This window comes from Dermochelys coriacea, chromosome 11 (genome assembly GCF_009764565.3).
Source record: "Dermochelys coriacea isolate rDerCor1 chromosome 11, rDerCor1.pri.v4, whole genome shotgun sequence".
NCBI classification, from domain to species: domain Eukaryota; kingdom Metazoa; phylum Chordata; order Testudines; family Dermochelyidae; genus Dermochelys; species Dermochelys coriacea.
This window is the reverse complement of record NC_050078.2, coordinates 9,199,266-9,225,762: the sequence shown is the minus strand read 5'-3', so window position 1 is coordinate 9,225,762 and position 26,497 is coordinate 9,199,266. Positions and strand designations below refer to the sequence as shown.

Below are 26,497 nucleotides of genomic sequence, written 5' to 3'. Positions count from 1 at the left end.
TAGCCCTGCCCTACCTTTCATCCCACGTATGCTATTGAGCCATCAACCCCCATCTCTGCTCTGCCAACAATGCCAGCCTTCACTGCCCATTGTGTGGCAGGAGCTAACTGCCCAGGTGTGGCAGGACCTTCCTGTAAAACCCCCAAAAGCCACTACCTTGTTCTCCTTAAAACTCACCTTTGCCATGATGCCTACAAAAAACTCAGTGATGATTATATGCAGTGTTGTTGTAATGTGTCGGTCCCAGGCTATTAGAGACACAAGGTGGGAGAGGTAATATATTTTATTAGAGCTTACACAGAACTCTTCTTGTGTCTCTCACCAACAGAAGGTGATTCAATAAAAGATATTACCTTACCACCTTGTCTCTTAATAATGGTTAGGCAGCTGGTGTGCTGTGACTGCTGCTTATCACACTGCCTAAATGCGTCTGTTACCTGGCACACGCTCCATCAATTTGTTGTATCCTTCTGTAGCCTGTACTTGGATTTTAAGATCCTCAAGTCAGGAACCATCTTTTTGTTATCTGTGTACAGCACCTAGCACAAGCAGGCCCTGAACCTGCATGGGCCTCTGAGTGCTACCACAATACAGTAACAACAAAACAAAATAAGTTATGAAAAAAATTACTTTTTAATGTACAAAAGGCTTATATACAGGTTCAGCATGTTACCTCCATTTTTATGATGTAGAAAACACCTAAAAATGTCCATAAGATATAAATTTGACAGAACAATTCACCTACAGTAATGATGTCTTCTATATATACTATATACAGAGCTGGAATGATTATAACAATACTATTTTAGTAAATGAAGGAAGACCATCTCTGAAAAATTATAGGAATCTTGACAAATTGGAGATATGGTTTCGCTTTGGGGTTTGATCTTTTCTTGTTACACGTGTTGCCTGAAGTGGGGCTCACTAACAAGCACTCTCATATGCATCCACTGAATAAATCAGCTCAACAGCCAATGGAGACACAAGTGCCTGATCAGTTGCAGCACTTGGGAGGCCCAAAGTGTAACTCCATATGCCCAGTATGGCTTAGAGTCCTAAATTGTGCCCTGCCCTCTTTCTTCAAATGCAAGGGTGAGGTAACTGCAGGTGAGTCTGTACCATGAACTCAAAAAGCCCAATCATTTTAAATTCATCTTTCTAGGTTAGGCACAAGTGCAAACAGCTGCCCTGCCTGATCTTGCTTTCCTAGCACAGCCAGGAGTCCCAGTGACATCAGAAGGGTTTTAGGATATGTGAGGAAGGCAGGATCAAGCCCATCATACTTTATTTACCCAAGATTTTTATTTAAGAATTAGGGTGGGCCAGGTTCTGCTATGTTTACTCACCCCTTACTCTCCACGCAGTCCCACTGGAGTTAATAGGACAATACGTGGAGTAGGGTACTGCCCAATACAAGGAAGGCTTTTGCACTCTGGTCCGATGGTAAATGTATATTCTATTTATGTGTGGCCTTCTGGGGTATTTGGCGTCACAATGTTTGGGCAAGAATAATGACTGGCGTTCGTGCAATGGCCACAAGTCATACTAGCATCAGTGCAGTTTGTGTGGCACTGGTGAGTGCAAAAGAAGAGCAGTGATTGTAGAAAGCCAATGTTAGCACCTTTAAAAAGCACCCAATGGGAGCTGCAGTTTGCAGGTGGAACTGAGCCACATTCAGTAAAGAGCTGGCCATCAATTGAGCAGGAAAGGACAGAGCCCTGCTGACATGATATCATACACATTTGGTTTAGTTTTTTAAAGTTCAGCACACAGGGTGTTTGGAATCAGGAGGGAATTTCACATGTGTACCCTTCCCCTTAACATACTTAACACTATAATACGAGGAAGAAAAGAATTGTCTTTTTGAGATGTGGCAAATTTCAGTGAGGTCTGTTTTCACTGTGTTTACCCTTTTGACTACCAACAGTAATAAATAATGCATTGAGAGTCTTTCCACTAACTTCAGGATCAGGCCCTAAAATTGCAAAAACTGTTAGCTTATATTTTGTGGAGGATTTTCTTGTGGTTAGATTCCTCCTATCCACCCCAATGGGTAATTTTCAGAGAGGCTTTCACCCACAGCTCTGATAGCCCACTACAAATCCCAGACATTTGATTAAGGGCTTATCTACATGAACATTTAGTTTGTGGCAAGTTGGGGTGTGAATCAAGCCTGCACTAGCTTGTGAGGTAGGCCCTGCTGATATGCATTAACCGTTCGTCGGTGCACTTGGATCTAGTCCCGTTTCAAAGAGGACCAGATCAAAGTGCAAGAAGAACTGTTAATGTGCATCAGCAAGATCCACATGGATAATTAGTCTGACGCAGGTTAGTGCGGGTTAGAGTCACACCTCATCTTGCCGTGACCTAACTGTTTGTGTAGACAAGTCCTAAGCTAGCTAAGTAATTATATGCCCCCCCCATCACCCTGATGAGGAAAAATTAGAGCTGAGCTGTTGTGAAGCCCCATTAGTGATTTTCATAGATTCACAGCGTTTAAGACCAGAAGGGACCACTGTGATCATCTAGTCCAACTTCCTGTACAACACAGACCCATAGGCTTCCCTGAATTAATTCCTGTATAACCCCCTGATTTACACAAATTGTTTAAGGCCTCAGACGAAAGTCACTATTCTACTGAAGTCACTACTGACAGGGCATAAAGTTAAGCACATGCATAAACCTTTGCAGGATTGGGGCCTTCCTGCCATTAGAGATGCTTTCAGATGAATGGTATTTTCAGGCCTCTGCTACATTCTATCCATGATATAAACCATATTGTAAACACATCTGACAAAAGGGGGCATTAATCTTTCATGTGTCCCATCAATGTATCTTTCTGATGTTTTTCCGAAACACTGCTATGCTTTATAAAAGTCCATTTCTTTTGATTTTATATACACTATATTTGATTTCAATGGAAGAGACGCCTTGACTACTTAACACTAAAGCATAGTAAGGCACTTTTCTGAGAAGCTGTTGGGAACTGACGCTTTTCTACGAAGTCTCAAGGTACAAAGAACTGTTTAAAATGATATTGCTGGGAGTGGACTTTTTGGGAGATGTAACTAAATGCTTCTCTCACTGGAGCAGAATATGCAGTATGGCTCTTATTCAGCTCAAAAAGACACCCCTCCGTTTGTTTCTGGCATGCATTGAGAAATGGTCTTTTCTTTTTGCAGACATAACTAAAAGAAAATCAAGGGAGGTGGCAAACATGGAGGAAAAGATTTCATTTCTAACCATTCTTATGCAATATTCTCATTTGGTGGTGGTGTTGCTCAGATCCCTGAAAAACCAAGCAAAAAAATAATACTTGAGGTTGCACTCTTTTGGTGCTAAACTGATTTTAGATAGTTTACACAAGTCTGTACAGAGACATTTTTTACTTTGAATCCCTTTAATGTATTTAATACTTGTCAAAAATGCTACTCTATAGAAACTGATATTTTCATAAAACTGCTTTGTGTAAAGTCCCTGGGACAAACCATGGGGCTTATCATTAGGACATCATGTTAAGAAATTTACTCTCTTCTGCCAGGGTGGTTAGCATGGAGCTCAATGTCGCCTATCGCCATGTTGCTTATTCCAGCTGGTATGGACGGCAGTGTCAGAGAGTTCCGTGGAGTTGTAAGGCGAGAGGAGTTCTGGGAGAGATTCTGCAGAATGCTAGGGCTGAGGGTTCCTGACATCAGGCTTGAATGGTCTCCATCATCCATGATGGCATCGAAATCTATCTGAGCAGGCTCCAGACCCTGTGAGTCCACCGTGCTTGACACCTGGTTAGCTCCGGGAGAAGGCATGGCAGCTGGCTTGATATTCAAGGCACACTGCTGCTGTCCCACTCTACAGTCCACATGGTTATCAAAGTTTCCATTTTGTTCATACATGTGGATTTGACCATAATAGTACATCATATTGTTTTCCCTCGTGCTGTTTGCACATTGCTGAGCCTGCATTGACACCATATTGTTGGTTCTTTTCGGAGTGGCCTCTGCTGTTTCCTGGCCAGGGCTCATGGTGTTAGTAGCATGCGGAGTTCTCATGTAACCTAGTTGCTGAATGTTGCGTATCCCTCGATGTCTGTTTACTGGATTAGGGTCAGGTGGAGGATGAGGCTGTACCATTCCAGGGAGTGTAGGTCTGGCCAGCTGAACCCATTATGCTCTGTTGGGGCTCAAAGTTGGCTGATTTGAGGTCAATAAAGAAGGGGGCTGATAAAACACCTCCTGAGTCATGGAGAAATTCATGGGATGTTGTCTGAGATGAATAGTTCTCCTGACTTTGTTCATGCATGACCTGAGTCAGTCTATTACTGTTGACCATTAAAGAGGGATCCGTTGCAACGTCCATTTGCTGAGGATGACGTGGGATCCAGACTTCGCTACCATGTTGCTACAAGAAGGGGAAAGCTGGTTGGGATCTCCACTGATTGCATTTGAGCTCAGCATTTGATGAGCCTGGTTATACCCTTGGTGCAGGCTCAATCGGAGTTCATATTAGGTCCTGGATTTATCTGCTGCTGCCTCAGCTGCATACAGTTTAGCCTTTGTCCATCCATGCTCACATTTCTTTGCATAAAATTCTGCTGTGTTACATTCATGCTGCTTTGATTCACCTGCATTTGCTGCTGGTTAAAGTTCTGATATTGACCAAAGTTCTGCTTCTGCTGGACGACAGCCAAGTTTCCTTGACAAACCTGTTGCTTTGATTGGTTAGACATAACATCAACGGTACCTGAGCTAACCTCATTCCACTGGACGGGCATGTTGTTTTTGCTCATGTTCGAGGGAGCGCCAAAGCTCATGTGGCACTCTGCCATCCCTGGGCCCAAATGGTTCACGCTTGCATCAGTTCCAGCCATCCTGCGCTGGCTAGACAAGTTCAGATGTTGCAGTTTCCCACTGCCTTGGAAGTTTTGCATTTCATTACTGTACCCCATGGAAACGTTTTCTACAGCTGCCCCATTGTTCTGAGATTTGATATATTGCACTACATCATCTGGCAGCATCATGTCATCTTCTCCAATGGGGCCCTCCGTCTCACCTGGCATTGCTTCCATGGCAATATTTTCACTAATGCTCAGAGGTCGAGGTGAATAGACGTGCCTGGGAAGGCTCCCATCAGAGCGTGTGTAATTTGAAAGGCTGCAGTTCCTTCTGTCTGCAGGATGTGGTGGGTGGAGGGGATTCATACTGTTGGTGCTGTTGAAGCGATGGACTCTAGGGAGGGACAGTGGGTCTGCGGCGGGTCTTCTCACAGGATCGCTTGCGCGTCTTGTGTTGTTACTTGACACGTCATGGGGAAAAGACAGGGCTGCTGCGTACCCATAAGTGCTGCCATCGCTGCAGCGTCTTGGCCCAGGAGGGAGGCGAAATGAAGGTAATGCAGGATCTGGCCCATCGAGAAGAGAGATCTTGTTCTTCAGACTCATTCTTTCCAAGTTAGGTAAGGTGTGGGAGGAGGGCCCCCCCGTGGCAGCAGCATACTTGGCTTTCAGCCTGTAGTGCTGAGCTGGCGTGAGGTTGAGAAGGCCAGGTATGCCGCTACACTGGCTGGCTTCACTTGATTCTGCGTGAGCATCCGTAGAAATTGGGTCATATGAGTCGGCAGAGCTCGTGTTGTTGGGACGATTCCCAAACTGCGAAGCTTCGCTGGAACGGCGACTAGAGAAGTAAGGGGAAATCCCTGATGATCTGCGACTGACAGTGTAGGCCGAGCTGATGGTGCTTGTCGTACTGTCACGGCGTTCATTGAGCTGATTCAGCATCGTAATCTCATTTACAGACAGTTCCGTTATTCTAGGATTAGGCAGTGTAGCAGAGGAACCACCAATATTTTCTAGGATAGAGCCTGGAAGAAGGTTGAAGGGGGAAGAAAAATGGTTTTGTTAGCTGAGAGGCCTATTTTGGGGTAAATAGCTACATTACATTCACTGTTGTGCTTGGGGTCTAAATACAGATCTGTGTGTGTTACCCAACAGCAAATGTTTGCTTAAGAAAAGTGATGTAAACGTGACTAACTGATAATAGAGCAGCACATTGTCTGCAGCTCTGCTCCTATGAGAAAAGGGACAGTACCAGGGCAGGTAAAGAGGACAGTGAGATGTACTCAGGAAATTAATTGAGTTGCTGCTACAGAGTCTTTTCCAGTGTTTGCTTCATTGCCCACTTGCAACCGATGAGGAAAGCATTCCTATGTGCTTCTTTTTTATAAGGCAGAATGAAAACACTACAGGCACAACATGTGATTTCCAAGCTTGGTCGTATGATCAGTCATTCAAACTGGTTTCAAAAATTCAGAGGCAGAGGTCTGATTGCTCAGTACTAGAAATTCATGTACCCTTCTGAGATCTTTTCCAGAGCAATTCAAGAAGCTCCTATTTAGTAAACTCTAAGGGCAGATCATCTGCCCAGTGACTTTTCCTTTGATAAGCTGGAGAGACACAAAATGATCATAAATTTGTCCTAGTCAGGAATCTCTAGCTGGCATAGAAGTTAAAACGAGCATAGGTGGCTCTATGCCACCGTCGCCGAGCTCCCGACCTGATATAGGGGCAGGCCAAAGTCATTGGCATGGATGGGGGCATGGCTGGATTGTTGTTCTGCTCTAGCAGTCCTCAGATGGCAAAACAGCCCATAGGGGATTGTTACTGCTAGCACAGGGCTGCTCTGATTTCCATCACTGGGGTAAGGTGGGGGCAGGTGCAAACTGGCCTTGGGCAACTCTGGGGATCCCACCCAAAATTATTTGGCTGAGTTCACACCTGCGTTGTCCTTTTATGAGGGAGTTCATCTTTATTCTGCGAGGAGTGATGTTGATATGCAGGGAAATGATTCTGCCCTAGGGCAGACCCTTTGCTGTGAGACATGGGACATGGCCTGAGGGAGCCTAACAGCAGGAAGAACATAAGACCATGGCTTACCATTTCCTGGTATGGGAGGCAGCTTGGTGTTTCTGACTTGTGGAGCTGGGCTCACCCATGAGCAGGAATCCTTAACCGTCTTGAGTTTCTCCTTCTTGAGCTGTTCAAGTCGCTGCATCGTTGTCATGTGTTTCCTTAGCTGAAGGCTGACTGTTGAATTGCCCGATGAGACTGTTGAGTCTACAACAGGAGCATTGTCATCCAGTGCGGTCAGGTCTCCCAGGCTTCCCCCACTGTGCATGTTCATTCTACTCCACTGTCATTGTTGTTGGTGCTACCAAGTGGTGATGTTTCACTGCTGCATGATGACTGGCCACCAGGACTGGACTGACACATCTTGGAAAGGAGAAATAATAGAAGGTCTGAGTTCTGCAGTTGAAACACAACTTTGGAACACGCACGCATGCACACGGGCCTGGAGACTGAAGTCTCCTATTTATCAACACATTTGGTACAGAGAACATGTGGTCCCCTCCTTCCCCATACACAGACATGCTGCCCATTGCCATGTCTCAGCTCTGTTCTGCAGCCATGGAGCACTTTCTAGGTGGGAGTGGATAGTTTAGTTTCCATATCCAGTCTTTGCTGCTGACAAGGCCAGTATGCTAATTAATGCCAACTGGTACTTATAGTTTCATGCTGTGGGCAGGTTTATTTAAAAACAGCAGTACTTTAACAAATCTGGATGGACTTTTTTTAAAATTCACAAGCATTTGCATAAAACCCCACGAGTTAAAAATCTTTGGTGTGTTTCATTTTGCCCATAGAGACAGACCAAACATTGCTGCTGCGGTAGATAAAGGGTTGATGCTTCATGAAGATAAGCTAGTGCATTAGCAGATTGTGCAAGGTACAGCTGCAATGAGCACCAGTTTATCTAACATAGGATCAAGTCCTAAGTGTTTCAGGCACAGCATATTTCTGTCTTTTAAATACCTTAACATGTAATTAGTTTAGCTGTCAATCTTTCTAGACAGATAAAAACATGGTTTGATATTTGCAAGCTCCCACTTACAGATGGGATAGATAAGTACCATAAAGCTGTGTTTTACTTGCATTAGAAATGACATTTCACACTGAGCAACTTATTTTCAACAAACATTGAACGGTCTGAACTTGCTTGGTCACAGCACTCTTCATTGTTAGGTAAGATGCCAGGTTCTCAATTCCTGGTCGTGAACTCCTGCTCCAGAGATTGTCAGAACCTGGGAATGCTGCAGAGGCAACATACTTAGCCCCAGGACCAGGTGGGAGTGTCGGGAGAGTGAGTGCCTTATTTTGATCAAAACCAGCCCTAAGTAGCAGGGCTGCCTGGCTTTAAAGGGTCCAGTTACCTTTCATCGGAAGGACAGAGGTTACATTCCAGGAGTGCAATGCTGCGGTGTAGTGCTAGGAGGAATTAAGTAAGGGGAATTCTTGGGACACTGACAAAGAGATGCAGGACCCTCCCCAATTGCTCCTTCCTGGCTGCCCACCGTACCTCCTCACTCCCTTTGCATTTAAACATGACTTGGTTTGGTTAGCTATTGGTGCACAGTGCAGAATATATGACATTTTTATACAGCGATTTCAATATAAAGAATTTCTTTTCTCACCTTAGTACCGACTGTCCTTAGGAAGGTACAGTAAGGAAAGGTAAGTGGGAACAAAGAACAGGTTGTTAGAATAAAGAGAACATTAACAAAAGGGAGAAGATTAGTGAAAGAGTGTAGAGGGGACTGCACAATTCAGGGTAAATTAGCAGAATTATTTCTCCCCCCTTCTTCCCCCCTCACCAGTTCAGAAGTCATCACATTAATTTAACACCTCTTAATGTACCTGGATCCAAATTCCAGTGAATTTTCACAGACTTCGGTGGATTTTGGATTAGATCGAATTTTGGGTCAGAAAGAGGAACTCCAAACACTATTACAAGTGATTTCAATCAATTAGATCCATCACAGGGCTTCAGAGATTTGAATTGAAACAAGTAGTAAATACAGAGAGATACATATGTTGTCGATAGGCACAGCGAGCTGGGTACTGCCCTCGTTACACCATGCGAAGTGAAGTAAGAGGGGTTCTGTGGGTATAGCAGAAAGGAAGGATTGCCCACTGTGCCTAACACCAATGGAGCGGCCTAGAGTGTAACTATGGAAAGAACATGACCTACAGTCTGTTTGAAAAATCACCATTAGGGAAAATAGGGGAGAAATATTTTCATAGAAAAAAACGTGTGTGTGTGTTATTCTTACACTGAGTTTTTCAATGAACACAGGAGCATGTGAAGGTGAAATTGTCAATTAGTAAATAAAGCCATTCTGGCTGTGAAAATAGTCAGTTCCTTCCTGGACTAAACTCCTGTATCATCACAGTATCACCCAAGAGCATGGCATCTAGCCCTTTTATAGTGCAAAGCCATGTTGATTGGTAGAAATGAAAACATTTTAGCCTGGCTTAAAATCAAGAAACCGTACACTTTGAGTCTCAAGGCTTGTGAAGTTCTCTCAACTCCAGTGAGAAACCCAGGAACTGAATGAACTCTAGCAGGTGAAAGTGACTTTAGTTCAGCCATTTATTGCCTCTTGTTTTACAAAAATTTTGCCTTTTTCACTGCTAAGGGAAGGAGAAATATTGAAATGTGAAAGAGTTGTGGTGCAGCAACACTCTTGATTTCCTCTAACTACTGTGTAATACGGAGAAACACACAGATTTAATAAAATGACATGCGACTGGCTTGGAAAGGAAATAAGACTACTGCATGATTTAAAGTGTCTTGGGGACAAAAGAAATTGTATTATGACAACATGTTATTGTCACATTGTCACCTTCATGGCATGGCATTAAGGCCGCATGGGCTGATGTGTTCATTCATCATCCTATCATGATATATCAGCAATGTTACAAATATCACACCTTGGGCTCTGTGTTGCTGTGTAACAAAACACAAAATACACTGGGGACTCTTAATTGTCCTGCAATTTTAACTTTGGGGTTGAGGACATTGAAAACTGGGATTGTCCTGCAAATTTCCGGGTGCATGGCAAATGCATGAGGCGGAAACAGGCTGCAACTTTACATTTATCACCTGTCTCTCCGAGAAATTACAAACCATACTCTTATCTTTTAAAGAACAGCTTCTCTTACCACAGAATTCTCAGTCTTTATTGTTTTGACTTGTAAGCAGTCCTCCATGCTTCTGGTGGTACTGTTAGCCTCGGTGCTCTCTTCTGACACCTTGCTACTCTGCTTGGCACTTGCTTCGTTGTCGCCATTTTCCTTGAGGGGAGGCGGCCTTGGGTGAACGTCGTTGCGCTGCTTCTTTGTGACATGGGCGTCGGGCCCATGCACAGTCTTGACGTGTTTCCTGAGGGAACTGGGGTCCGTGTACCTCTTTGTGCAGCCCGGGATTTTACAGACATAGGGTTTCTGTTGATATGACAAATTTGAGGTTATTTTTAAAGCAGACTGAAATATTGTGGACGTGCTTTGTAGACAAAGATAAGTCATGTCCTTACAGAACACAATGAACATGATGCTGCCAGCGAAAAATGTGGAGAATCTGCCTCTTAGGGTCTTGCAAAGCATCTGTGGCAGATTTTTAAACTGTGATCCATGTTCTGCTGGTGGTCATGGAACACTTGGTTGTGGGCCACGGAGACCTGGCTAGTCGCTTGATACTGGCTTTACTTCTTGTTTTGGGCTGCTAAGTTCAGAGATAGCTAAAAATTCACAAAATACTTTCCTAGTATTACTTTTCTACCTAAGCATCTGTTGCCATAGGAATGTTTCATGATTGTGGATGGGAGGGGAGGCGGTCTGAGTCATTGGAATTGAAGGGGATTGTCTACAAGACAATCTCTCCGTTAAGATGGTGTCTACTCTGGGAAAAAGTTTGAGACCTCCTGATCTATGGAAATCCAGAGAAACTAAGCCAGACTGGATTCTGTCTATCTAGTCTTTTGTATATCTCCAGCATCCATCACTCTGAAATCTGTTATCATGCAAAACAAACAACAGGCATGCAATGCTTTTTAAGACGATGGCATTGTATTCCTGGAATCATGAATCATCGATTGCTGCAGCAAAGCAAGTCTGAGGCCAGACTTTTGGAAACAGAAGTTAGCAAGTAGCTATTCTTTCTTTAAAAAACAACAACAACTTGATTTATCCACTTTCCAATTCCAATGTGCATGAGCACCAAAGATGTGAAGGCTATTGCTGCTTTTGAAGGGTTGAATTCATCACAAGCACCACTTCAGCCTCAAAATTGCTCTAAATACTTTTCCACTGTGACATTGGAATGGATCCATCTAAAAGAACAACAGGTAAATGATTTTCTAAGGTTAATCAAAAATGGCCATTTCTATTAGTTAGGTATCTATTTTCCAATTTGACCAAAGAGCACATGTAAAACTGGAGGGGGGAGAATTATTTAGTTAGTTAGTTTTGAATAAAATCAAACCAAACCAAACCAACCAACAAACAAAACTAAACCAGCACAATCACATGAACAGCACTAGAGATCTATTCTTGCAACAGAATTCCTGGCTGATCTTGGGTAATCACTTTAACTCTCTGTGCTTCAGTTTCCCCATCTGTAAAATGGGGAGATAAGTATCTACCTCAGGGTGTTGTGGTGATTTAATGAATTAATGTTTGTAAGGCTCACTTAGATTCTTGGATGGGGCAATATAGAAGTATTATTACTGTTATTATAATCTGCACTAGGGAAAAGGGAATAGGAGGTGATGACTTACAAAGGTCCTTTAGCCCTAATGTTGGGGAGTAGATAATAGCTCTGTTTGACATTTATGAATATCTAGAATATTGAAATGTTGTCATTACTGCCAGTGCTACCAAGAATTCCATTTAAGGGAGATGGGCTTAATCAGGATTTTCCCCCAGCAACTGAATTAAGCCTAAATGCTGCTTCCCTGGGATGCCTACAAAATATCTTAAGCTTTGTTCAAACAGGTATTTGGTGTTAGGAGTGCTCTGCTTTTGCCAGTTCAAGCCCGGCAAACAGTTCCAATATCTCCTTCCAAATCCTTCACAAATACTTGAAAAGTTGCATCTCTTTGGCTGGTGGAATCATCACAAGCCTCCTCAGAAACTCGGGGGCACTGATTTTCTAGAGTTCAACTGCATTTCAGCTTGAGTTGGAGAAAAATGTCTCTTTGGGTATGTCTGCACTGCAATAGGGAGATGTGATTGGAGCATATGTAGACACGCCTGAGCTAGTTTTGATCTGGCTAGGTAGTAGCTGCTCGAGTGTGTACCCAGGGTCCTGGGCAGGTGGGGTTAGTCTGTGTAAGCTGCCTGTGCTTCCGCAGCTTCACTGCTATTTTTAGCGTGTTAGCTCAATCAGAGCTAGTGCGTGTACGTCTACCTGAGCTGGGAATCACATCTCCCAGCTAGGGTGACCAGATGTTCCGATTTTATAGGGACAGTCCCAATTTTTGCGTCTTTTGCTCACATAGGCACCTATTACCCCCCACTTCCTGTCCCGATTTTTGACACTTGCTACCTGGTCAGTCTACTCCCAGCTGTACTGTAGATGTAGCCTAATAGCTGCGGACTTGTGTCACCTTGAACTTTTCAATGAGCCAGCAGGTTTGCACCACAGTGGGGTGATGGAGTTACAGAACAATTTTCTGGAACAACACTAGACGTCTCTTCCCTGGAAAATCCACAACAGGCCATCAGCTGCGATGTCCTGAGGGGATTCATTGACAACACCCAGGCACATTACCTCATTTCAAATGAATGGCAGCCAAAGTAGTGATATACCGGCAGCCTGGAAACCTGATGCCATGAAAGCAGTAAGAGACTGAACCATATTCCTAATAGTTTTGTTACAAACTGAGGGGACAAACCTGGGGAATCCGGGCCTAAGTTCTTGTGAATATTGGTGGATAAGTTCGTCTTTTCGGCTTGTGAAATTGTGGTCTAGCCTGAGTACACAGGATATGGGGCTAGATGGACCTTTGGTTTGACCCAGTATGGCCATTCTTATGTTCTCATGAGAGGGACAAGGTGGGTGAGGGAATATTTTTTATTGGACCAACTTCTGTTGGTGAGAGAGGCAAGCTTTTGAGTCACACAGAGCTCTGTGCAAGTTTGAAAGCTTGTCTTTATCACCAACAGAGAAGTTGGTCCAGTAAAAGATATTACCTCACCCACCTTGTGTCCTAATATCCTGGGACTGACATGGCTCCAACTACACTGCATACAAGTAGTGAGAGGACTATCAGAGACCTACTGTAGCTCCTGGATTGCCTGGTAAGCTGGATCCATTCAAACAAAATGCATTTTAATGCAGTCGGATGCAAAGTTATACATCCAGGACCAAGGAATGCAGGCTATACCTACAGAAATGGGGGACTGTATCCTGGAAAGCCGTGACTCTGAGAAAGATCTAGAGGTCATACTGGACAAGCAACAAAGCACAAGCTCCCACTGCAATGCTGTGGCAAAATGGGCTAAAGCAATTCTTGGATGTATGAACAGGGGAGTAGGGAGTAGGAGTTGGGAGGTGATTTTACTTCTGTATCTGGCACTGGGGAGACCAATGCTGGAATACTGCATCCCGTTTTAATGTCCATATTTCTAAAATTATGTTGAAAAATTGGAGATGGGCGAAAAAGAGTCACAAAAATTATTCAAGGTCTGGAGAAAATGCCTTACAGTAAGAGACTTAAAAAGTTCAATCCATTTAGTTTATCCAAAAGGAAAGTGAGAAGTGACTTGATTACAGTGTCTCTCAGTACCTTCCTGGGGAGTAAATATCAGGAACTAAAGGGCCCTTTAATGTAGTGGAGACATGCATAACACGGATCAATGGCTGGAAGCTGAAGCCAACCAAATTCAAATGGATCACACATTTTTGACAGTGAGGGTAACTAACTATTGGAACAAACTACCAAGGGAACTGAGGATTCTCCATCTCTTGCTGTATTTAGATCAAAACTGGATGTCTTTCTGGAGGATATGCTTTAGCCAACCACAAGTTCCTGTGCTCAATATAGGGATAGTGGGTGCAACCGAATTGCCTGTGATACACAGGAGGGCAGACTAGATGATCTAATGGTCCCTTCTGGCCTTCAAGTCTATCAATCTATAAGTCCTGATCTGCCCAGCCCTGGTACAAATCAGATTTGCAAGAGAGTAGCTCTAACTTACCCACCAGCTTATTACTGAGAGAGGTCAGCCTAGATATTTGGATTCAGTTCTGAATACCTGGAAAGACGTTTGGATCTGGGATGCTCATCTGGGTCCTTCTCTAGTTAAAATAGCCCAGAGAAACATCCAAAACTTTGGAGTGCTTATTCCCATCTGAACCAAATCTGTGAAACCTTTTGAGGTTTGGTTATCACTGGGTAATATAGTATTGCTTTAAAATTCTGTCATCCATTGAAATCACATTATTACATTCTCCAACGATTCATATTTAACTGTTACAAATTAGGCTACAAACTTGCTCCTTCATGGTTGCAAACATTACTAGAACTCTAGAACATTGTTTTTTTACCCGTTCCGTTGTCTGCTAATTAGTAGTAATATAATTGTTAATCCTCAGCCTTAGTCGTTTGCAGCAGACCATCACATGCGTTACAATAAAGGCAATTTCCTGCATTCCCCAACTTCTAATAGTGGGTCTTAATTACCTAGGGTTAACAAAGAATTGTGTCACACTTTATCATTGTACATCAAAAGATGCAGGTACGACTATTTCCAAAGCGTCAGGACCCAGGGTAGAAATCACACCACTATGAGTCTATGCTGCAATCATGTTAAAAAGCAAGGTACAAAAATGTAGGACTCTGTTTGGACTATTAAAATTATGAATTTGGAAAGCACCAGCTTTAATTTCAAAAGCCAATCAGAAAATTTGCATACTTCAGCATCTGTTTATAGTTTCTAACATGGCTTTCATAAATATAAAGCTAATGCGGTCTGGCTCTGCAGCAAATAAATCCAAGTAAAAAAAATAAAAGTCTTTCATTATGGCAAATTCCTTTTTACACAAGTCCAGCATGTAAGTGTATATTGTCAGCAAAAATGTTGTTAAAAATCCACAGCACTTGTGGTGAGGATGCGTTTACCTCATTGGAATGCGTCCTGTTCTGGTGCTTTGCTCTGTCTGAAGCGTTGGAAAAGGCTTTATTGCAGCCCTCATGTTCACAGACGTACGGCTTTTCTCCAGTGTGAGATCTCAGGTGTGTCTTTAAGTTCTCCAGTCGGGAATAGGCTTTGGCACAACCCTCAAACTAAAATAAAAACACAATGAGAGCAATTCATCAACCACAGTGGTGGTTTTTGCCTCTTCATCTGCTTTCCATTTCTTTTCCCTTTTAGGGAATCTGTGTTTTACAAACTAACATCCACTTTGTTGCGAGAGCTTTTCCTTCCTGGGCAGAGCAAAACTGTCAAAAGAGGCTAGTGATTTAGGGCGCCTCAAATTTTGGGTGATACCTGACAGAAATTTGATTTTCACGCAGGGCTGAGCTCCTGTTCTCTGAATATTAGGCTCCCCTTTAAGATGTTTCAGGTTGTGCATCCAAAAATGGAGGCCCCCCCAAATCACTAGCTGCTTTTGAAAATCTTGACCCAGGTGTGGCTCCATTTCACTAGCTCCAAAGCTTGTGAGACAAGCCAGTTTTCTAAAGGAAAAGAGCTAAAATAGCAAGCTTTGAAGTTTCCCTAATTACAGTTTGGTTCCACTTTCCTGAGGGCTCTGAGGTCAGCCTGCCTGACATTACATTGCACCATAGGCAAATAGAAACTTCTTAAGAACCAAGATCCTCAATCTTAATGGGTTCTTGGACGGCACCACAGGCCAGGGGCCTGGAACAAAAGCAACTTCCCACACAGAGAGCCAGAGGCACTCCAGAGACATCACCAGATTTTCAATGATGTAAGTCCCACCACCATCCAGTGCTGGCTGACTCTCCTTGTTTGTACTATGGAAGGATTCAGCCAAGCAGCCAAAACGGCTGAGGGAAGATGAGATACTGCCCAGTAATATTTCCAAGTGGTAATGATGCTGAACTAACAGCATACTTAAAACCACTGGATAGGATTTTAAAAAATGGGTGCCTAAAGCTAGTCTCTTAGGGTTGCATTTTCAGAAGTGCCTGACTTTGGCCTAGCTCTGCTCTCATTGAAGTCAAATGGCCCTTTTTGTCATTGGCTTCAGTGGAAGCAGTTAGGCCAGTGCTGAGTGCTTTGGAAAACCCCATACAAAAATCCTTATTCAAGTGCCTTAATATGTGATCTGAATTTCAAAAATGTCCACAGCTCCCATATCAATCTCTGGGGACCACAGAGGGCTCATTTTAATCAGTTCGTCTAACTCTGGAATTAGGAGGATCATTTCAGGCTGCCATTTATGAAAGTCTTGGGGAATAAAAAGAGGCCCTTATTCTGGAAAACCAAAAGTTAATTAGTTGAATTATTCAGTACCGTTCAGGAGAAACAGGAACTTTTGTTGGAACCTTTTTGCCTCTCTCCAGTCTAGAACATTGATCAAAATGAGCATGAAGAGCCATGAATCTTGGTGTTAAACTCTTATAGAAAGGAACTGTAGTAATGGTTCCACACACCGTTATCTGCCATAGTACTTGCAACTATTCCTTTACTATAGGAATACTATAGTCCAATTTAATGATGGATGCGATTGTTAAGGTTAAGATGTATAATTGTTTAGATAAAACGAAGGAATACATTTGCACAGGTAATTTTGTTCTAATTAGGGTCTCACATTGTGCCCATCACCATAGTTTCTGAGTGCCTACCCTGTAGTAAGCTTCCTTTAGTACATTTGTTTCATTCAGCATGTCATAACCATGAGTTAACAGAATATCATTATTTTGTTCTCTCACCCTGTGCTTACAGCATGTGGCATCATAGGTCATTTACAGATGTTGAAAAATATCACTCAACTTACTGGAAATCACTGGTAACTGAGCATACAGTAACTCACTCAGATGGTCTAGCAATACTGACTATTGTCACAGTAACGCAGTTCCCACTGTGGTCCAATTTTCAAATAATGGCATCTGAACAGGACAACCAAATCCTTGGGTGCTCAAACCAGATGTTCCCACAGCTAATGCTGGTCTGTGAATGTGAATCTGGATGTCTTATACAGAAATGGCTTTGCACTAAACATCCCTGACCTTTGAGTGGATAAGATCCAAACTCCACAGCCTGGGCTCACCTCTAGTCTTATTTACATCACGTTCCCATGTCTCTCTTTTTGTTTAAAATAAATGGAACATTGAGAAATCACAGCTGAACTTGTTTGGACAAGGAAAGCTCCTGCAGAGAAGGGTACTGGCCTCAGCACCATAGGCAAATAGAAATTCAGGATATGCCCTGTACAAAAAGTGAGTTTGGGGTGCAGAGTAATGACTCCGCAATAATTTGAGTAAAACACAAAGCCTGATGGAAATTCTCCAGCACGTAGGATTGACTAAGCTCCTGAAACGCTCAAATTGCTTTGCAGTAGTTCCAATTCAGCACAACGACCTGGAGTTGAAATAGGCTGAAATGAGAAGGGGAGCTTCTGCTGCACCAGTTAAACAGGATGTGAGGGAGAAGGAGGAGCTCCCCTCTGCTTTTAGCATGGATTGGGGAGCTGATCCCCCGTCCTTTTAGCTGCTGCTCACTTTAAGAGCAGAGCTGGCTCTTCCACTCATGTTCAATCCATTGCATCAAACAACACACTGAATACTCCCTGGTGCTCTTATGAAAGTTTTATAGCACAGCGTAACTGTGCTCAGTGTTTTACCAGATCAACACAGAGAGATGGCCGTGTGCCCTGGAGAGCTTACACCCTAAATGAGACACACAGAGGGTCAGAAGATTGACAAAGGAGCCATATAGGAAACAAGTCATATACGGTCTGATATTTTTGAGTAGAGACTGGGCTTGGGGATGGTCCAGGAGTGGAAGAGAATAGTGGGAAGAAGGCAAAAGGCGGAGTGATCTGTAGGAATGTGAGGAGAGACTCCTCCCAGGAGCAGCATGAAAGCAAAAGCATGAGGGTAAGAATGGGGAATAGGGTGCTGGGTCATGGTGGCTGCTGAATGCTGGATAGATCGAAGAGGGAAAGTTAGGGAGGCCGACAGGAGGAGGCTACAACAGTCCAGATGAGATAGCCCTAAAGGAAAGGGAAGGTGGCACCAAAGTTAACTGTGAGGTGTGAACCTGAGTTGTGAGGATAGTGTAGCTGCAAAGTTGATGGAGAATGTAGAAGGGAAAAGGGTTTAACTCAATCCTTAGTTTTGTCTGCTTTGCACTGCTAGGACAACACAAAGCCAAGGAGCTGCCCTACAGGGGACACGAAGGATTGCCCCAACAGAGGGGACACATTGGATGGGGCAAAGTTATGTAGGGATGTGCCAGGGCCAGGAGAGAGCCTTGTTACAGCACAGAGTTCAGGCACTTGGAGCAGGACCAACCAATATAGGTCTGAATTACAGCAGCCCTGTAATGCAAAAAGATTATTCTAGATCCCTTTAATTGGGCCAATGCACACTACACATCACTCATCTGGTCTTCAGAATTTGGCCACCTAAACATTCTGGGGGCCAGAACCTTATAGGGTATCAACTTGAGTAGCTCCACTAAGGATTCACTCCACCAAGGAACTGGCCCAGCCTAGTTTTAATTTATGGGTGTAAATCACCAGATTACGTAATCTTCAGTGGGGGGGAAATAGATTCATAGTTGGAAAGCTGAATATGCAATACATAACCCTGTGAGATAGGAAAGTATCATCCTTATTTGACATATAGGGTACTGGGGCACAGAGACGCTAAGGGCCACATTTTTAAAGGTATTTACGTACCTAACTCCCACCGATTTCAAAGGGAGCTAGGTGCCTAAATACATTTAAAAATCTGCCCCTAAATGACTTGCCCAAGGTCATACAGAAAGTCTGTAGCAGAGCAGAGAATTGAATCTAGGTCTCCCCAAATTCTGGGCTAGCACCATAATCACTGGACTAGCCTTCCTCTCCATTAACTTTAATGTTCCAAAGTGACAGCCTGCAAGTACTTAACGCCCATTAGTGCTGAAAGATTGGATCTGAACTTGCCTAGAATGGGGAGGCAGGTTCATTCATAGAGCTTTGGTGTGACTCTCTAGTCTGTGTCCAGATATACATTCATGTGGACACAAGTCCCCCATACCATTCTAATGATCTGCACAGAGCTGTGCCCCCATTGGCTTACCGTGCACTTGTGTGGCTTTTCTCCAGTGTGTCTTCGCATGTGCACCACCAACATGTATTGAGCCTTGAATGGCTTCTGCTCCCGAGTGCAGTCTTGCCAGCGGCAGACAAACTCCTTCTTCTCCCCGTGGATGTGATCGTTATTGATGTGCTAGCGTAAGAGAAAGAAAACCAGATCATGATTAGAACAGCTAAAGCCATCACAGCATGTGTCACTCTGAAATACACAGAAAAAACAACAGTTCCTCTCAACAGCAGTTGTGGTCTGATGTTACCATGATATAAATAATGCTATGGAGCCATATGGGGCTTTTGTACTATGTCTATATTGGGGGTTGGATGACAGGACACAGAATAAGAGTGTTTAGACACAAGGGTAGGATGGTAATGCTGGCGTGTGATGGTTGCTGGCATGCAGAGACATACTGACCAATAACGTCTCATTGTTTCCTTGTACTCCTGTCTGAGCCCATCTGTTGTCTCTTGTCTTATACTTATATTGTAAACTCTTTGGGGAGGGGGCCATCTTTTTGTTCGGTGTTTGTACAGCACCTAGCATAAAGGGCGTCTATGACTAGGGTTCTTAGGCACCACAATAAAACAAATAAATGACAATACTACTACTTCCTCAAGCACATACCTGTTTTTTTACCTGTTCAAAGTGCTACTGACGCAATGGACCAGGCCCTCAGCTTGTGTCAATTGGGGATTTGACCTATGCTCTGCAAAAGCAATATGTACCCCTATTCTGGCCAACTGCAGAACAAACTGCACACATTATTCTTACTGGAAACAAGGAGCTGTTGCTGTTTCAGAGGGTGGGAGAGCACTGGGAGTGTAAACGTACAACATGTGGACCACGGTCCATCATCCCTGAGCTCTCACCCAGAATGCTTCCCAAACGTGACCCACTGACAGAGGAAGCAAAACATTCCTCTAGTCAGACGTTACCCCAACAAAAGAGAAAGGATTCCTAAGCAATCCCCATTGCATACAATCCTATTTCTACTCAAGTTAGATATGAAAAATGTCAGGGCAGCTGTGCGGCAGGGATGGGTAGCACCATTATATACTTAGTATGTAATGTCTTGAGTGCAGGGTCTGGACTAGATGACCTATTGAGGTACCTTCGAGTCCTACATTCCTATGTTTCTAATAGCAGTCACTGGCCAGCAAACAGTAGGACAGTTCATGACAGACTTGGAAGAAAGGGATATGAACTGCTAGGAACTCTTTACTCCTCCTTAGAAGATAACCAGCATGTAACTTATAGCAGATTTCAGCACAGACGCCTATGGGCCTGGCCATGGCTCCCAGCCAACAAACATCCCATTAAGCCTGTGGTGAACCAGTTAGTGTGGAAGATGAACTCTTTTTATTATTATTTATTTTACTGTAATAAGCAAAGAACTCAAATAGGAGGATCAGGGCCTCACTGTGCTAGGTGCTGTACAAACACAGAGGAAGACACAGGAACAATTTGCTGAGAGCTAGGTATTAATCCTGACATGCTGTTCATTGGGACTTGATAGAGGAGGGAGAGCAATGGCTCCTTATGCCATTTTACCCATGTGGCACAAGGCTGGAATTGCACTTTGATTTATATTCATTGTCAGCATAGGCCAGTCAGATGCCTCATAGCTGCAATGGAAACAGCAACTAGCACACCTGTGATTGCAGCTGGCTGGCTTGCCGTGTACCTGATCTTACACTAAAAACTCACCTGCCTATAATTCAACTAAATTAGAATTGATGAGACGTATCAGATGCCAAGGCATGAGAGCTGACACCACATGTCCTATAGAGTCGAACACATGACATTTGCTAAAATGGGGGAAAAAAAAACCCCCATGATGGCCTTGTTCCACTTCCCTGAACTGCAGGTAGTTTAGAAAATTATATTCTTTAATATACATGCTGTGATATATACGAAACCATGCCATTATGTTACTCTTTAAGAAACACTGCACGTGTACAGATTTGTCCATTTCCAGCCAACTACTCCTTCCCCACTTGTGCTCAACAGTAGGAATTTCATGCTTTTTAAAAGGGATTTTACTACCACTGGGCAAAGCCATGCAGAGAGACCATGGGTTTTTCAGTTGGTGTAGGCCAGTGTAGTTCCACTGTAATCAGCTGAGGATCTGACCCCCCTATATCCTGAATCTCAGATTAACAGAAAACAAGAGAAATTAAAAAAAATCCCAAATCAAATTAAAGTCTATGAAAGAGCAAAACATAAAAGCACTGCTTAGTGTTGGACCCAAGCACCCTCTGATTCTTGGAAGCAATTGGTTCTTGTCTCTGGAATGGACCAAACCAACATTCCAGCTCCAAATCCCTTTCCAAATTATGCAGCTGTGACCCTTTTTATAGTGCTGGTAAAGGGCAAAAGAAAATACGATTCAGTGCCAGAACGGATGGCCGGCTCTAAAACATCCACCTGCTGTCAAAAGCTTAATTGCTGGCAGGATATGACAACATCTGTAAAGTATGTGCTAAGGAGAACTCCATAGCCCCAATTACTGCTAATTACTCAGTTCCATAAAAGCCTTCACCCCGTGCTGAAAACACAGCAGCAAAGTGGAGCCTTGCTCTTACCTTGTGCAAGTCTAGATTCATATTTTACAAGGATAGGGAAGATCAATCTCTGAAGACAATAAAACAAATCAGAGAACATTTCTACAGCTGTATTGTTACATGTATAGACTAATAGACTTATTTCTCTCTGAACAGAATTTAGATGCCAAAATCATGACCCCTCCACTCTCCCCCACTCCTATGACTTCAATAAAATACATCAACAGGAAGTCCTAAAATAAAATACTTGGGTTTGGATTTTTTAGATTCAGCGTTTTTTCAGCCATCCCTCATCCCTCCCAAGGTCAGACATGCAGATCCTGCCTTCGGTGGCCACTGAGATCAGTGGATTTGATGGTCTGTGAGACTTAGCAGCATGGGGAATCAAATGCTCATTAAAACAGAGTAACTTGCCCGCTCAGTCACAGCAAGGTACGGCTGCCTGGGCAGGAACAGAATTTAGCAACCTTGAGAATAAACTCAGGGTTTTGTTCATGCCAATCACAGAGCATGTTAAACTATGGACTAAAAGTACAATAGGCTAAAACACTGCAGCTTGCTCACATTGAAAAACTAGCATGCTGTACATGGTATATTGCAGACTAGATGGTGACTAGCCCTCTGAAGATATAGAAGGGCCTTAACCTCACCATTGTTCCAAAATCTCAGTCTTTGTGGTACTGAGACACCATGGTGATGGGCCTGGTAGAAATGCCAATGGACAGATCATGCTCAAGGGCATATTGTATAGTGGGAGGAATGGGGTGAAGATGAGCCAAAATCACAGGAGGCTGCAGCATTCAGAATTGGCTTAGGTTTACTCTAGAGCAGTGGTTCTCAACTGTGGTCCACCACTTGTTCAGGGAAAGCCCCTGGTGCCCCAGGCCGGTTTGTTTACCTGCTGCGCCTGCAGGTTCAGCCAATTGCAACTCCCACTGGCTGCGATTCGCCGCTCCCTTGGCCCGCGCCGCTTCCCGCAGCCCCCATTGGCTTGGAACCACGAACCGCGGCCAGTGGGAACCGCGATCGGCTGAACTTGCAGACGTGGCAGGTAAACAAACAGTTGAGAACCACTGCTCTAGGGTTTGAGGCTGAATTTAAGATTAATCAGGTCTAAGATTCTGATTTTGTGGCCCTAAACCCTTGCAAATTGTTTTCCTAGAACTTCAGCCCAGGTGGCAGAAGTCTTGTGAGATCAGTTCTTCCTGTGTGATCTCTGGAGGCTCTGGGCCACCTGCAGACCAGATCTGAAAGATAGGCCACTAGGTCCCAGCTGGTCTGAAAATCTGACCTGGAATTAAAACTATGGAAGGCAGGATTAGGGGATTTTAGTCAGCTTGCCCTTTCTGCCCAATTTAGCTTTGAAGTGTTAGTTTCAGCTTCTCTCTGCTGATGAGTGAAACAGTCAAAGCAGAGAGCAATGGAGGTGCCCACAAAATTGTGTGTACACCTGTTGCTCTGGCACCACCCCACACAGATGCTGTTCGCACAAGCACGTTGGCTCACGGTGTGCTAACTAGCTTTTACAGGCCCAGGTACGTCCATCTGTGTATACAAACATATTTCCATGAACAGTGGGAAGCCATCCTTTGGGAAGTTGGCTCAATACATCTACATGGGAATTTCATGTGTGTGTGCATTTTGGGCAACATAAATCCACAGCTTCTTGAAGTGTTGGCAATAATCACATCAAAGTAGTGTCAGTTTATAAAACCTTCTAAAATTAGGAAAATATTGTATATTTTTTCCAATATTTTTCTTTTTGGTTTATTTAGAAATAAATGATGCTGAGCTGCAGGGATCTGTCTTGCTCTGGGATGAGCTACAGGGCTTTCCCTACAACTAGGAGAAAAAAAAATATTGCTTGACAATGTGGAAACATGCTCCCCCATGGAGCCATTATGGATTACTGAGCAGTGATGGGATACAGGATTGTGCGATGCATTAGAACAATAAAGGGACTTATCTGTGCATAGCTACCTTCTTGTCTACTTCTCAAATGCATCTGACTCATTTTACATCCAAAATTATTTCCAACTTGAACATATTCAGCACTAACTACACTGAATGACTGACCCCATGTGGCTGTTCCAGCCCCTCTTAAAGCCAGTTGGATTTTGTCTTTGACTTATGATTTGGCATTTGCTCTCTTTATCTTAAATTGTAAACTCTCTGGGGCTTGGATTGTATTTTCATTATGTGTGTGTAAGAGTGCCTAGTGCAATGTGGCCTGCCTCACTGATTGGTGGCCTCCGAGCACTATCCCTGTATAAACAGTATAAACTAAGAAACAATAAATTAATAAATAATAGTAATGAGAGAGATTGTGAAAATCTCTCTTTTCAAGAAACAGATCCTTTTCGATCGTCTTCCCCCCTCTATTCTTGTGTGTGTGTGTCCTTCACCCCGAGTCATTGAATCACATTGTAAAAGCTAGTTGCATGTAGCTGGCCCTTGGGAGGTTGAAAGACAGTCCAGAAAAAGGCCAATAGAACAGGAAAAGAAGAGCTGCACGAGACTTTTGAATGAAATTTTCTCAGCGTAGGATTTTGTTACATATTCAGAACTCAGGCCAGTGATGAATAGGCTGGTGAATTTTCAGTGAACCTGAGCTGGCTTTAGAATGATCCAGGTTCAAGTTACAGATTGAAATGGAGATTGTGGATAAAGCTTCAGTCGGGGGGTTAACTGTGATTTTGCTGATAGTCACTTATTGTTTTGGGGATTTGTCAACCCTCAGCATCAGAGAAAAACTGAGGGGTGTGAATCCCATGTGAATCAAAACACAAAAGAGGTTCCTTGTAATGCAGAAATTAGTTATATTTGTAGATCAGATTACTGACGCACTTTGGGGAGCCTTCAGAGGACGTCTCTGGGATTGGTAACACCACCATCATCTGTGGTTTTTGTTTTTAAATGAGACAACTCTACATTTTAGGCCCCAAATCCGGTGGCTTCTTGCACAGGCGCTGACTTTTGGTTTGAGTGTTCTACCTCTGCTCTGCCCCGAGGCCCTGCTTCTGCTCTGGCCTCTTCCCCTGAAACCCCCCAACCCACCCGCCACTCGATCCTCTTGGCCCCCTCCCCTGAGGCCTCCCCACCCACTGGTCCAACTCTGGGGGGGTGCAGAACAGCTGATTGGCAGCCAGCCCAGGGGCCAGAAACTCGGTGGTTGGTGGGTGCTGAGCACCCTCTATTTTTTTCTGTGGGTGCTTGAGCTCCGGAGCACCCACAGAGTTGGTGCTATGGCTCCTTGCATGGCAGCAGAAGGGCCAACACACTGGCAGTGTTTTATTTCCCACTGCACAGGGGATGATCAGGTGTTTAGAGCCCCTGTGTAACATGGGATGAGCCCCCAAGCAGCAGAGTGGACATTGTGGCAGTGGCGATGGCTGGGGCTAGCCACCCAAGCCTGAACCCAGGGGGATGGGTGTTCTTGGACTCGGGTGGGTCATCTGAGCCACCACTGCCCATGCAGCAACACCCACACTGCTATTTTTAGCATGCTAGCTCGAGCAGAGCTAGCCCAGTCTGTCTACTGGCACTGGCAATGACACTTTCCAGATGCAGCACAGACTTACCCACAGGGTTCACTGGCTGGGCTATGCAGGTGCTTTGTGTCCATCTGCCCGTTAAACGGGAAGAGATTCACCCCCCCCCCCCCAGCAGCCATATAATATCCCCTACACACAGACCTTTTATTGGGCTTTGCAAGGGGAACCAGAATTACACCCTCAGCAGCTGAAACATAAGACTATCAAATAATCTAATCTAAGGCTTCACTGCAACTAAACTCTTCAAGGAATTGTGAGCTGATCTTGCAGTGTTTGTACACTGTACCTCTAATTTGCACCATTAGTGGCTCCCACAGTGAGCTCCTGCTGTAAAGCATCCTGATCCTGTGATGAAAAGTGATGACAAATGCACAGAAATCCAAATTTATTGCTGGGATTTCTTTCCAACATTACTCACATGGACGAGCTGCTCCTGAGTGTCATATTCCTTTATGCATCCTTCCCAGTGACAATTTGTCTCATAAATAACATCAGGCTCCTGTTTACATTCATCCTTATCCAGATCTTCTTTCAGGTCTGTCAGATGCTCCTAGAACATACAAAGTATTACATAAAGTGAATTTGTTTAATCTGAATTCCTCAGTCCCTCGTAGATTACAGGGCAGGTATTAATTGATCATAAAGGAAAGGACAACTCATTATAACAATGTAACATTCTTGATTATCATGAAATACCGAATTAAAAAGAGTCTTGCAGTTATGGATCTGCCCAAGGAAATCACCACTAGTGACAGGCTAATCTTAAAATGTTTGGGGGTCTGATTTAGATAAACACCCACATCTTGGGACTCCCACCAGCTAGATCAGATATAGAATGAGGAAAGACTCCAGAGTCCATCATATTTATACACCCACAATTAGTCTAGGGTAATACTATTATCCACATTTTACGAGGGGATACTGAGGCACAGTGGGACTAAGAAAGTCACCACAGTAAGTCTCAAGAAAGAGCAAGTTTCAGAGTAGCAGCCGTGTTAGTCTGTATTCGCAAGAAGAAAAGGAGTACTTGTGGCACCTTAGAGACTAACAAATTTATTAGAGCATAAGCTTTCGTGAGCTACAGCTCACTTCATCGGATGCATCTGTATGTAGCTGTAGCTCACGAAAGCTGTAGCTCACGAAAGCTTATGCTCTAATAAATTTGTTAGTCTCTAAGGTGCCACAAGTACTCCTTTTCTTTTTAAGAAAGAGCAA

At 43.7% G+C, this 26,497-nt stretch overlaps 1 protein-coding gene across 1 annotated transcript in view; it reads right to left on the bottom strand.

Moving 5' to 3' along the window:
- Positions 1 to 617: 617 nt before the first annotated feature.
- Positions 618 to 26,497, bottom strand: part of GLI2 (GLI family zinc finger 2) — a 271,143-nt gene continuing 245,263 nt past the window's right edge. Inside the window, 11 exon segments of the mRNA XM_038422722.2 lie at positions 618 to 3,562; positions 3,564 to 4,256; positions 4,258 to 4,370; positions 4,373 to 4,489; positions 4,492 to 5,853; positions 6,926 to 7,159; positions 7,162 to 7,261; positions 10,052 to 10,333; positions 15,013 to 15,177; positions 19,150 to 19,299; positions 25,701 to 25,832. Coding sequence (XP_038278650.1) covers positions 3,503 to 3,562; positions 3,564 to 4,256; positions 4,258 to 4,370; positions 4,373 to 4,489; positions 4,492 to 5,853; positions 6,926 to 7,159; positions 7,162 to 7,261; positions 10,052 to 10,333; positions 15,013 to 15,177; positions 19,150 to 19,299; positions 25,701 to 25,832 — 3,408 coding nt within the window. The 3' untranslated portion in view covers positions 618 to 3,502.